At 41.5% G+C, this 13,974-nt stretch overlaps 1 protein-coding gene across 3 annotated transcripts in view; it reads left to right on the top strand.

The window, feature by feature from the left end:
* Nucleotides 1-13,974, top strand: part of SVOPL (SVOP like) — a 67,253-nt gene that overhangs the window by 16,333 nt on the left and 36,946 nt on the right. For all 3 annotated transcript variants that reach the window (XM_060633234.2, XM_060633230.2, XM_078435951.1), the window contains 3 exons: nucleotides 793-856; nucleotides 3,224-3,349; nucleotides 5,810-5,938. In XM_060633234.2, coding sequence (XP_060489217.1) covers nucleotides 793-856; nucleotides 3,224-3,349; nucleotides 5,810-5,938 — 319 coding nt within the window. The remainder of the gene's footprint in view (nucleotides 1-792; nucleotides 857-3,223; nucleotides 3,350-5,809; nucleotides 5,939-13,974) is intronic.

Here is a 13,974-nt window from a genome sequence, read left to right as displayed (position 1 = left end):
GTCTCTGTGGAGTTTCTGGCACACCCACCCACCCGGCCCAGCCCTTAGATGTGTTCACCCGCCTGGCAGCTCTCTGAACCTTGCGTGTTAGGGATTTTTATGGAGGCTTTGTTCGGGAGTCATGACTGATTATCAGCTCATTTTCCACCCCCTCCTCTCTCTCCAGAGGATGGGGGACAGGGCTGAAAGATCCAAGGTTCTAATCACGGCTTGGTCTTTTATGACCGGCCCCCATTCAGGAGCTCACCAAGAGCCATCTCATTAGAACATATGATGCTCCTTTGGATCAGGGAATTCCAAGGATTCTCAGTGTTCTGTGTCAGAAACCAGAGTCAAAGACCAAATATTAGCAGGAACTGGGAGCTATATATATGCATACACACACACACACACACACACATATATGTATATACATATATATATATATATATATACACACATATATGTATATATATATATACATGTGTGTATATATATATGTGTGTGTGTATATATATGTATGTGTGTGTATATATATATATATATATATATATATATATATATATATATGTGCCATTGCTCTGTGACTGAAGACTAAGTGCATTTGCAAAGCAGAGAGAGACCACTGAAAGAGATTGTTATATATGTATAACAATATATGGTTACATATTATGTATAAAAATATACTTCTTGCCACTTCATAATGGTGAAGTCTACATTTTCACCTCTGTGACAAGAAAAGTTATGATTTTTTAAAAGTTATTTGCTTTGATAAAAACAAAATTATTTTGTTTCACCTCCCTTCCTGTTTAGGCTAATCATAAAGACTGAATTTTTGCCTACAAAATATCGAGGCTATATGCTCCCCTTGTCTCAGGTAAGGTAAAATAGGAAATCTACTCGGTCTTCGGTCTTCGGATCCTAAAGGATACAATGTACATGGTTTTTCTTCTGGCCGATCGATTGTTGATTATTTGATCAGCACACTGCCGATTTCTTGGTTTGAACTGGTGAGCATTGGGAATGTTTGATGCTGGAGGTCCTATTCTGAGGTGCTCTGAGCCCTGGCTTCAGGGGAATGAGAGAAGCCCAGGAATGCATCTGGGATGGACTTCCTCTTCCCACTGAGTGGGAGCGGGGGTGGGGGGGGGGTGGGGGTGGGGGGGAGGACACAGCTATCCCTTTTTGGGCATCCCATCTGCTCTCCAGGGTTAGTGGTAGCTGCCAGGCTTTCTTCTGATCTTGGTTAAACTGAATGCACACACTTTTGATACTTAGCATTTGGATTTTACACTTAACATTATTTAATGGGCTAGTCCTGCTCAAGCTTATCTGTGGACATTGTCTCTTTCGCCTGCCATTCATTCATCAGCATGCTTGCTGGTTAGGTCTTCTCCTTGCTCGTCTTACTTTCCTGCTCTCCTTGGGTCATCTAATTAATTCCAGTGTTTTTAGCGATCTATATTTGTAAACACCAAAAATCTTTATCTACAACCAAGAGCATGTCCTTGAACTTCAGATGCAGGTAGCCAACAGACTACTTGACAGTCACTTGACTATCATATAGGCTCCACAAATATAATATGGATAGATTTCACCTCTTCATGTTCCCCTGAAACCTCTTATTTCCATGTTCCCACTGTATCAGGGACGCAAACTCAAGAACCAACACCGACCCCTCCTGTCCCATCACCCCCGCCCGTTCAATCTGTCACCAAGCCCTGCTGATTCATTCCTTATTGATGGGCCCTCAGTTGCATTGTCCTATCAGCAGACCCTGTCACCTTTACCTCTAATATCTGTGCCGAATCTTCATCTTTTAAATTTTTTGCCATGTTGCTACTAAAATCCTTTACAGTGCCGCATCACCTGTGATCTGGTCCACTGCAACAGCTTACCCCTAGTCTTGTTTGTTGCCTCTTCAGAAAGTTCATCCCTCAGCACTCAAGTCACACTCCCGGACATTTCTCTCTCTCTCTCTTTTTTTTTTTCATAGTCCTTAGCACTTTCTGAAATACTCTTGTTCATGTTTTATAATAAAAGTCTTTCGTGATAAAATAATCATCCCTTAATTAGTCTCCCCCAAAGGGCCTTTTTTTTTTTTTTTTTTTTTTTTTTTATCGTCTTCTCTCCACCTCTGTGAGGTGGAGTTGGGTTGTCATTTAGTCTCTATCTTCCAGCGGGGAGATAATGCTCAGGCTAATACTTGGAATTGTTCTAATTCCCAAACCCATGGAGCCTGGCCATAATTGGCTGCCATGTTATTTGTTGATGTGAAATTATCTTCAAGATACATTTTTCAGTACAAAAAGCAATATTTATACTCTGACGCCATTTGTGAAAAAAGAGAAGAGCAAGATATATCCTTATTAGCTTGTATATGCTTAGAACAACTTTGGAAGGACACACAGGAAATTGGTGATATTGATTCCTTCTGAGAAAAGAACTGAACAACAGGGAACTCAGAGAGGAAGAGAATATTTTCAGCATTTTCCTTTGTGCCTTTTGAGTTATGAACCAGTAAATCTATTATTTATTCAACAGGGAAAGCAATATCACTGTCTCAGGTTTTTAAAACTTTGGCGACATTGCTGACCCCCTGTCTAGTGAGCCTTCTATTTATAGACAAGCAAACTGAGCCATGTTGAAGTGAAGCGATGTTCCGAGTTCATCCAGGTCATAGAGGTCGTGCTGGGATTAGAACCTGGGCCTCAGCTCCTCAAAGACCCTTTCCCCCCTCTCCTCCTCTCCCCCTCTCTCCTCTCATACTGAAATGCTTGACAGAGAGGCTCCCGGGAGAGGTGGTGTTGAGCACACTCGATAGGAGGAATTTTAAAGATTTTATTTTCAAGTAATCTCTACACCCAACGTGGGACTTGAACTTACAACCCTGAGATCAAGAGTCGCATGCTTTACTGACTGAACCAGCCAGGCACCCTGATGGGAAGACTATTAATCTTCCATTCTCTCCCCAGGTTTTCTTTTCTTTTCTTTTCTTTTCTTTTCTCTTTTCTTTTTTCTTTTCCTTACCCTTATTCATTTTTGAGAGACAGAGAGAAACAAACTGCTAGTTGGGGAGGGGCAGAGAGAGAGGGAGACACAGAATCCGAAGCAGGCTCCAGGCTCTGAGCTGTCGGCACAGAGCCCCACGTGGGGCTCGAACTCATGACCCATAAGGTCGTGACCTGAACCGAAGTCGGACGCTTCACCGACTGAGCCACTCAGGTGCCCCTTCTCTCCCCAGGTTTTCTGGCTGGCTGGCTCCCTGCTTATCATCGGCCTGGCCTCTGTGGTCATCCCCACCATCGGGTGGCGGTGGCTCATCCGCATCGCCTCTATTCCTGGCATTATCCTCATCTTGGCCTTCAAGGTGAGGACGCTCACAGCCTCCCTCTGGTCCTCCCCTCCAGCTGGGCCAGTGTCCCCACAAGTACCTACCTCATACCTGCGTCTTCCCTTTGCTCAAAACTGTCTCAGTCCACTTCATCCCTCCCCTCCTGTATCCTGCCTTATGACTGTTCATTACTGAACGTTTCGTCTGACAACTCCTCCCTATTTGGGCTGACCCCTCTCTAAGCTTTAGAGCAGGTAGTTGGATGCCTTGTACGCATTCTCAGGCCACTGCAGACCAGCTGGTTTGTCCTTCTGCTCTCCCACTAATGTGCAGAATCGCCATCTTCCTTAGGTTCCGTTGAATTATGTTCATTGTTCAAAGTCGGGGTTGGCCACTCAGTGGAACTGGGATGTATTTTGTGTGTTTGTCACCTAACACTGTGGAATCAAAGAGTTTCAGATTTCAGAAGGATGCTCGAAGGGCATTTGTTTCATACCCCAGCCCAAAGTACACATCCTGTCTCTGCCAGAATACTTGCAGCTTTGCTGGAATACTTCAAGTTTGGGGCATTTTAATTTTAATTAATTAATTAATTTATTTTGAGAGAGAGAGAGAGAGAACACTAGAAGGGTAGGGAGCAGAGAGAGAGGGAAACACAGAATCTGAGACAGGCTCCAGGCTCTGAGCTGTCAGCGCAGAGCCCGATGCTGGGCTTCAACTCACAAACTGTAAGATCATGACCTGAACTGAAGTGGGACACTTATCACCTGAGCCACCCTGAGAAGTTTTAGACTTTAGACTTTATAGACTCCTTCAGTATGTTCCAACTGCAGTCAGTCCCAGTTCTTAGGAAGTTCTTTGTTCTCTTGAGAGGACCCCTTCCTCCCTTATGAATTTACCTGCGGTCTTAGCACTTCTCTGTGAAAAACCAGAGGAATGTTGTCTACATGGTATTCTTCCAAATACTTAAAAACTAGCCTAACCAAAGCTTTCCCTCTCTGAATTAAACAGTACCATTACCTTCAACTCTTTCCCATGATACCTGCTCCCAGATCCCTGTCCATTTTTTTTTTTCTGGATGACCCGGGTGGTCAGGGTGCTCTCTGCACTGAACTGTGACTTGATGTCCCCCAAAGACCTGCAGGTGCCTGGGCCCAAGGGTTTAGCGGGCTTGGTGCTTCCCGTGAGCAGCCCATCTGCCTTGCTTGGTGTAGGCCGACTGTGCTGCTTCTTAGCCAACTGCCTCCCACAGCTGGGTACTGCTGGGCTTAGGATTAACTACAACCCAAGGTCTGTCCTATGTGAGTTGTTTCCAAATCTAGACACCTGAAAACTATAATTGGACAATTGATACGGTTTTTAAAAAATTTTTCTTTAATGTTTATTTACTCTTGAAAGAGAGACAGAGATAGAGCATGAGCAGGGGAGGAGCAGAGAGAGAGGGAGACACAGAATCTGAAGCAGGCTCCATAGATATGAATGAATGTAAAAGCTGGTAGTACCAGTGAGACTGGGTAGGCACCATAACAGCTTTCCTTCTGTGAGTGTGCAGGGGAGACAGTGGTTTGTTCCAGTGGGGTGGTGCTCTTGAATTTGGCCTTGTGGGATGGAACGGCCTGCATTGGGATCCCCGGACAGTGGGGAAAGGGCATTTTGGCAGGACTGCTGCGTCAGCCCAGTCATGAAGGCATGAAATGCGGGACACGTTTGGGGGAGAGCAGGCAGGCTGGGATGAGGGGTGCTGGGAAGCTGGCTCATGGCTCCATGGAGCCTGGGTGGGAGGGAACACAGAAAAGGCCAGGAAAGCAGTCAGGATAATCCTGGTGGACGATGAGGAGGAGCTGCCCTGCCCACTGGCCCCTGGCCACCAGGTGGGGAGCAGGGTGCTGCTGGGGGAGGTGCTTTTCTCAGGAAGAACCATCTGGCCTTGACTGGTTGCGAGGCATGAGGGGCAGGAAGTGGTGCAAGGTGATTTTCAAGGTCCCACCTTCCATAGAGGCCTGTACCATTTTCTGGGTGTCATGTTCAAGACATTCAACAATCAGTGGGGTTGAGGGTCTGGCCAGTCAGGAGCAATTCTTCCACCTCATGGGTGCTAGAGGTCCCTGCTGTAGTCATGCTGTGGGGTGTTGCATGTGGGAGGTCGCAGGGCTACTGGGGAGAGGCTAGGGTGACAGAGAAGTGGAGGCCCTGGGGCAGCAGTTATTTCCCAAGCAGATGTAAGAATTTACTTGTGTTAACAAGTAGGTTGAGCTGAATTGCTGCAAATCCGTACTGACCCGCTGTCATCAAGATGGAACTCCAATAAGGAGAAGATGACCTTATTTGTTCTGGAACCACTTGGAATGCACAGGATGCCTGCCTGCTGTTGGTGTGGCTTTGTGCTTGCTAATCTTCCATCTGGAAACTGGGGCGGCATGACGTATGCAGCAGTAATAGCCGAACCCCCGGGGTCCCAGCAGTTGCAACTCTGATGTTCTTTCCTTCTGCACCCAGTTTATTCCTGAGTCTGCTCGCTTCAATGTCTCCACTGGGAACACTCAGGCTGCCTTGGCCACACTGGAGCACATCGCCAAGATGAACCGCTCTGTCATGCCAGAGGGGAGGCTGGTGGAACCCATCCTGGTAAGTTCCCAGCCGGGAGGTCTCTTTCCCCCACCAGCCACCTCCTCGGGGAAGGGTGGAGGGGAGGGGACCTTCACTCTGGAGCCCTGCCCTGGAGGGAAGAGAAAAGAGCAGAGTAGACTGGGACTAAATCCAGCTCCACTCAGAGACCGGTGGCCCTGGAAAGTTCCCTGCCTTCGTTTTCCTCATCAATGAAATGGGAATAGTAACATCTACCTTGTGGAGCTAGTCACATGATTTGGCATCATTGTTTATATCGGTGAGAGATTGTTTTATAATTTCATTTTCTTGTGCTGGCCTTATAAATGATATAAAATGGTATAAATAGTAAGTGGTCTCAAACTTATAAACCTCATTAAATGATTTGTAGTGCTTTTTAATTTATTTTTTATTTTTTAAAATGTTTATTTATTTTTGATAGATAAGGAGGAGGGGGGCAGAGAGAGAGGGCAGAGAGAATCCCAAGCAGCCTCCACACTGCCAGCACAGAGCTTGACGCGGGGCTTGAACTCATGAACTGTGAGATCGTGACCTGAGCCATTGCCAGGAGTCAGATGCTTAACCAACTGAGCCACCCAGGCACCCCTTTTTAAAATGATTTTTTATTTTTATTATTTTTTTAAACGTTTATTTATTTTTGAGACAGAGAGAGAGCATGAACGGGAGAGGGTCAGAGAGAGAGGGAGACACAGAATCCAAAACAGGCTCCGGGCTCTGAGCCATCAGCACAGAGCCTGACGCAGGGCCCGAACTCAACGAACCGCGAGATCATGACCTGAGCTGAAGTCAGACGCTTAACTGACTGAGCCACCCAGGCACCCCTAAATGATTTTTTAAAACACAGTTTGGCATTTACAGTCTAATGTTTTCAGGACTCTCAAGGTTAATTTGAAATCATTTCTCACACCAGTGCTGACCACCCACCCGTAGGCAGGCCAATCATAAGCTCTGGGAAGTTTGACCAATGGCACCTCCCTCACCTGTCCAGCCAACTTGGAGTGCTTGGTGAAACTTGCCTCGAAAGTAGTTTATGCCTAATATTTTTTTTGAGGTGAGGGGTGGGGGATAATGATGGGGTGTTATGGGGAGTTTTTAAAAGTATGATTCAATTTATGTAAAGGTCACAGTCTACTTTTGTTTAAGACTTTTGGTTGAGTCAATTTTGGTAACATATATATTTTAGAAAATTGTCCAGCTCATCTAAGTTTTCAAATTTATTGATGTAAAATCCCACTCTTCCCAGTGTTCTCTGATGAGTTTCAAAAATCTATGTATGTCCCCTCTTTCATTTTAATACTGTTTATTTGTGGCTTCTCTCTTTTTTCTTGGTCCTCTTACTAGAGGTTTGTATAGTAACTTCAAAGAACAAGGGTTTTTTGTTTTTGGTGTTGTTGTTATTCTCTTTATTGATTTTTTTGGCGGCCTCATTAATTTCTATTCTTTGTTTTCTTCTTTAGCTTTTTATGTTTTTCTAGCTTCTTGAGTTCAGTACTTAGCTCATTTGTTGTCAGTCTTTTTGATTTTTAATGAAGCATTTAGCTACATTTGGCAAGTTTTGTTAGAGAGTAATTTTATTTTTATTTCTATTTCGTAACTGCTATGAACTTCTCTTTAACCAGTGTGTTATCTGTTAACACTCTTTTGTGTTCTTTGTTTCTAATTTAATTGCATTTTGGTCAGAAGATGTTATCAATTGTTTGGAATTTTGGAGACTTTTCTTTTGTTCTCTACATAGTGACTTTTCATTGATGTTCCATATGTGCCTCAAAAGAGCGTGTGTTCTCATTGTATGTATTTTGTTATACGTTGTTAATTGTGCCATATAAATATCTGACACTTGTGCTAGATTTTGCTTAGCTGAGCTAACAGTTTGCCAATAACGTGATGGCTTTGTTCATTTCTCCTTATAAGCCTGACAGTTTACTTCATGTAATTTGAGAATATCTTGGTGCTTCCTAGCATATGATTGACTTAATCTTATGGATAGATTTTATTATGATGTCACTTCTTTATACCGCTTTGGGCCTTACATTTTATTTTTGCTCATATTAGTGTATTGAAACTAGCTTAGGTTAGCATTTTTGCTGATGGATCTTTTTTCCAGACTTCATTTTTAACTTTTCTGTGTTACTTTGCTTTAAAATTGTTTCTTCTAATTATATAGCTGATCTTTTTTTTTTTTTTTCACTCAATCTGGTATTCTGTGTCTTTTAGCAGTGAATTTGATTCAGTTACATCTATTGTGATTACTCACATATTTGGACTTTTGTCATTTTATTTTATATTTCCTCTTGACCATATATTTCCTTTTCTCCTTTCCTACCTTTTACTAGAGTGATTCAGTTTGATTTTCTCCCACTGTGCTTCCTTCTACTGGCTTATAATTTATTCATTCTATTCCTTTTATTATAGAGGTAGCCCTTAAATATTGAAAATGTGCTCCCACAATACCTATGTTTTTTAGTATCTTTATTTGCCATCTGAACAATACAAGGACCTTGAAAATATTAATTCTGATCTGCCCCAGTCTCATCTTCCAAATTATTTTTGTCTGATGTTTTGGTTTCCTGTTGTTTATAAGTTTTCCTAAATTAGACATTACTTTCTAAGCAGGTATCTATTTAGGTTTATTAATGTTTTTACTACTCTCTTTTTCAGTGGTTTCAGACTTAATTTTTGCACCTACATTCTTGTATCCTTCTTCTTCTTATTTGGTTAATTTGGTTTCATACTTATTATTTAAATGTTGGATCTATCTGGGTTTAACTGAATATGAGAAACATGGTACAGGTCTAGCTTTGTCATATCCAAATGGCTAACCATTTGCACTCATATATTTTTATCAAATAATTCATCCTTTGTATATTTGAATCTATTTTTGAATTCTCTATTGTGTTCTAATGATAGATTTGTAGATTCAAGTATATATGGGGACTTATTATGTAATAAAGAGGGCATTTCATGTTGTTCGGAAGAGGATAGAGATTAATTGTTGGTCCAATGTGATGCTTTTAATAACAGTATTTTTTTGTATTACTAGGGTAAGTCCCCCTTGTCAAAATTCTTCTTCAGAATTTTCCAAATTATTTTCTGAGTACTATTTTTCTAGAACAGCTTTGAAGTCACTTTATTAAGATCTTCTCCTAATTTCCCTCCAAAATCTAGGAGAGTTTAATTGGGATGGTGTTGGGGCACCTGGGTGGCTCAGTCAGTTAAACGTCTGACTTCAGCTCAGGTCATGATCCCGCGGTTTGTGAGTTCAAACCCTGTGTCAGACTCTGTGCTGACAGCCCAGAGCCTGGAGCCTGCTTTGGATTCTGTGTCTCCCTCTCTCTCTTTGCCCCTCCCCTCTTCCCGCTCTGTCCCTCATTCTCTCAAAAATAAATAAACATTTTTTAAAAGTTTAATTGGCATGGTGTTGAAATTATTAGTTAATACGTAAAGAGAATTGATACCTTTATAGTATTAAAAATTCTTGTTTTGATAAAAGTATATGTTCCCACTATTCAAGTCTTTTTATATTCCTCAGCAACATTAAAAAACAAAAAACAAAAAACAAAATAGAAAAGACTCTTACCAGAAGACTGAATTTCCTGAGGGGAAAGTTCTCATATGTTTTTTATCTCTATTCTTTGTTCTCTTTATTTTTATTTTTATTTATTATTTATTATTTTTTTTTGAGAGAGAGAGAGAGAGAGAGAGAGCGAGCGAGCGCACATGCACATGAGCAAGGGTAAGGCAGAGAAAGTGTGAGAGAGAATCTCAAGCAGGCTCCGTGCAGGGCTGGATCTCACAACCCTGAGATCATGACCTGAGCTGAAATCAAGAGTTGGACCCTTAACCAACTGAGCCACCCAGGCACCCTTTTTTCTCTTTACACACACACACACACACACACATACACACACACACACACACACACACACACACACACACACACATTTTTTATTTGATACTTAGAGAAAATCCCTATGAGGTAGGCAAATATTATTACTTTTGTTTGTCAAATTAAGAAACTGACCTCAGAAGGGGGACCTGAGTGGCTCAGTTGGTTGGGTGGCTGACTTTGGCTCAGGTAGTGATTTCACAGCTCGTGAGTTCCAGCCCTGTGTCAGGCTCTGTGCTGATGGCTTGGAGCCTGGAGCCTTCTTCAGATTCTGTGTCTCTCTCTCTGCCCCTCCCTGCTCAAACTCTGTCTCTCTCCCTCTTTCAAAAATAAATAAACTTTAAAAAAAAAAAGAAACTGACCTCAGAAAAGAAAAGTGAAGAATCCAAGATTCTAAGGTGAGCATAGTTGGCTCTTGAACAACACAAGGGTTAGGGGCACTGTGGAGTTAAAAATCTATGGGTAACTTTTGACTCCTCAAAAACTTTACTAATAGCCTGTTATTGACCAGAGGCCTTACTGATAACATAACCAGTTGATTAACATAGATTTTGTATGTAATATGTATTATATACTGTGTTCTTTCAATAAAGTAAGCTAGAGAAAATAAAATGTAATTAAGAAAATCATAAGGAAGAGATGGAGTGCCTGGGTGGCTCAGTTAGTTGAGTGTCCAACTCTTGAATTCCCCTCAGGTCATGATCCCCAGAGTTGTGGGATCGAGCCCCGCATCAGTCTCTGCACTGAGCATGGAACCTGCTTGAAATTCTCTTTTTCCCTCTGCTCTCTCCCCTGCTGTCTCTTTAAAAAAAAAAAAAAAAAAAAAAGTCATAAGGAAACATTTATACATACATTTATACACACATTTATAGTACTGTTCTGTATTTATTAAAAACAAATCTACATTTAAGTGGGCCTGTGTGGTTCAGATCCACATTGTTCAAGCGTCAACTGTAATCTTTTTTTTTTTCCAGGCAAGGCTTTTTAAAAGTTTTAATTCTAGTATAATTAATGTACAGTGTTGTGTTACTTTTAGATATACAGTATAGTGACTCAACAATTTTATACATTGCTCGTTTCTCATCATGATAAGTGCACTCTTAATTTCCTTCACCTATTTCACCCATCTCCCCACAAACCTCCCCTCTGGTAACCATCAGTTCTCTATAATTAAGAATCCATTATTTTGTCTCTTTTTTTCTTTGTTCATTTGTTTTGTTTCTTAAATGCCACATATGAGTGAAGTCATGTGATACTGTCTTTCTCTGACTTGTTCCTCTATACCCTCTAGATGTACCCATGTCATTGCAAATGGGAAGATTCACTCTTTTTGATGGCTGAGTATTATTCCACTGTACTTATACACCACCTTTTCCTTATCCATTCATCTATGGATGGACACTTGGGTTGCTTCTATAATTTGGCTTTTGTAAACAATGCAACAGTAAACATAAGGGTGCACATATCTTTTCAAATTAGCGTTTTGGTATTCTTTGCGTAAAGACCTAGTGATGTGATTGCTGGATCATGTGGTAATTCTATTTTTAATTTTTTGAGGAATCTTAATACTGTTTTCTATAGTGACTGCACCAGTTTGCATTCCCACTAACAGTGCGAGAGGGTTCGCTTTTCTCCATATTCTCACCAACACTTGTTGTTTCTTGTAGTTTTTAAAAAATGTTTATTTTGAGAGAGAGAGTGAGTGCCTGCACATTTGTGAGTGGGGAAGGGGCAGAGAGATAGGGAGAGAGAGAGAGAGAGAGAGAGAGAGAGAGAGAGAGAGAGAGAGAATCCCAAGATACAGAGCTTGATCCAAAGACTGTGAGATCATGACCTGAGCTGAAACCAAGAGTTGGACACTTAACATACTGAGCCACCCAGGCTCACAAGAAACACTCTGTTTCTTGTGTTTTTGATGTTACTCAAAATTAACTATAGTGAGGATATATCTCATTGTGGTTTTGATTTGCATTTCCTTGATGGTGAGTGATGTTGAGCATCTTTTCTTGTGTCTGTTGGCCATCTGGATGTCTTCTTTGAAGAAATGTCTGTTCATGTATTCTGTTGTTTTTTAAATTGGATTTTTTAGGGTGTTTTTTTTTTTTTTTTTTGGTGTTGAGTTGCATAAATGGTTTATGTATTTTGGATACTAACACCTTATTGGATATGTCATTTGTGAATATCTTCTCCCATTCAGTAGGTTGTCTTTTAGTTTTGTTGATTGTTTCCTTCACTGTGCAGATGTTTTGTATTTTGATGAGGTCCCAAAGTTTGTATTTGCTTTTGTTTCCCTTGCCTCAGAAGACATGTCTTGAAAAATGCTGCTATGTCACCATCAGAGAAATTATTGCCTGTGCTCTCTTCTAGGACTTTTATGGTTTCATGTCTCACAGTTAGGTCTTTAATCCATTTTGAGCTTATTTTTGTATATGGTGTAAGAAAGTAGTCCAGTTTCATTGTTTTGTATGTAGCTGTTCATTTTTCCCAGCAGCATTTGTTGAAGAGACTGCCTTTTTCCCATTGCATACTCTTGCCTCCTTTGTTGAAGATTAATTGGAACATACAATTGTGAGTTTATTTCTGGGCTCTCTATTCTGTTTCATTGATCTTTGTGTCTGTTTTTGTGCCAGCACCATACTGTTTTGATTACTATAGCTTTGTAGAACATCTTGAAATCTGGGATTGTGATGCCTCTGGTTTTGTTCCTCCTTTTCAAGATTGGTTTGACTGTTCAGGAGTTTCTTGTGGTCCCATACAAATTTTAGTATTATTTGTTCTAGTTCTTTGAAAAACGTTGTCGATATTTTGGTAGGGATTGTAGTAAATCTGTAGATTGCTTTTGGTAATATGGACATTTTCACAATATTTTTTCTCCCGATGCATGAGCATGGAATATTTTTCCATTTGTGTGTGTCATCATTTTGAAGCATAAAGTTCAGTGGCATTAAGTACATTCAGGATTTTTTCGTCATCCTGAACAGATACTCTATGAGGTGATAACTCCTCACGCCTATCTACCCCAAACTTCTGGTAACTTCTGCTTTCTGATTCTAGGAATTTGCCTATTCTCTATTTCATATAAGGGGAATTATACAATATTGTGTCTGGCATATTTCACATTGCGGCCTGAAACAGGTGTTCATTAATGTTCATCTCGCTGTGGGGTTTCCTTTGACTCATTGTAAGCCTCTGCACAACCAAGAATGATCGGCTGCCAATCCCATTGGTTCTTCTAAAACGGTGGCTTTTACTCTAGTCTCTTTCTTTCACACAGCTACCTCCTTGCCCCATGCTCCGTGATTTCATCTAGCACAACACCGTCAGACAAATTGTCTTTAAACGTCAATACCACCCCTGCTGCTCAGGAGCCTTCAGTGCCTCCCACCTCCGCCCCTCACAGTCCCTGACTATGAGTGAAGTCCAGAATCCTCATCCCAGCATTTAAGGCTTCCTGTGACCTTTATCAATCAGCCTTTGCATCCTTAGATCCATGGCTAAGCGCAGACTTGAATAGGAGGAGGAAAGACAGAATACAAGGATGCTGGACATATGACAGAGCAAAAGGCATCACCAGAGAGGTGGGGAATGACACAAAGCAGGGACACCAGTTATATGGAGAGAAGTTGTGGGTTCTTACCAGGGCTGGCATGGCGGTTGGAGAGCCTATTCTTTTGTTTTTTACTCTCCCAGCTTTATTGAGATGTAATTGTATAAGCTTAAGGTGCACAGTGTATTGATTTGGTACGCTTATATATCTCAAAATGTTAGCTGCCATAGAGTTAGTGAACACTTCTGTCATATCACGTAATTACCCTTTGTTTTTCTGTGGTAAGAGCATGTAAGAGCTACTCTCTTAACAAGTGTCAAGTATATTACACAGTATTGTTACTGTACTAAATTACTAAATTGGAGAGACTCAATTCCCATAACAACTACGCTCCCTCCTCCACCCCTCTCTGGTCTCCATCTTCTCTCCACATTCCATATCCTCCCCACCCCTGCCTCTTACATCCTTCTCCTTTTTCCCTCTTCCTTTTCTTCTTCCTCCTGCTTTCCTTCTCTCGCCTTCAGCGTGCAGCTTCCATCCACATGCCCATCAGAGGTTCTTGTCCATCTCCGCCATTGTCTCTTGTGCGAGGCCCCTGGATAC

This window comes from Panthera onca, chromosome A2 (genome assembly GCF_046562875.1).
Source record: "Panthera onca isolate mPanOnc1 chromosome A2, mPanOnc1 haplotype 2, whole genome shotgun sequence".
In the NCBI taxonomy this organism is placed as follows: Eukaryota; Metazoa; Chordata; class Mammalia; order Carnivora; family Felidae; genus Panthera; species Panthera onca.
Note: the sequence above shows the minus strand (reverse complement) of the source record. Positions and strands in the feature narration are given on the sequence as shown.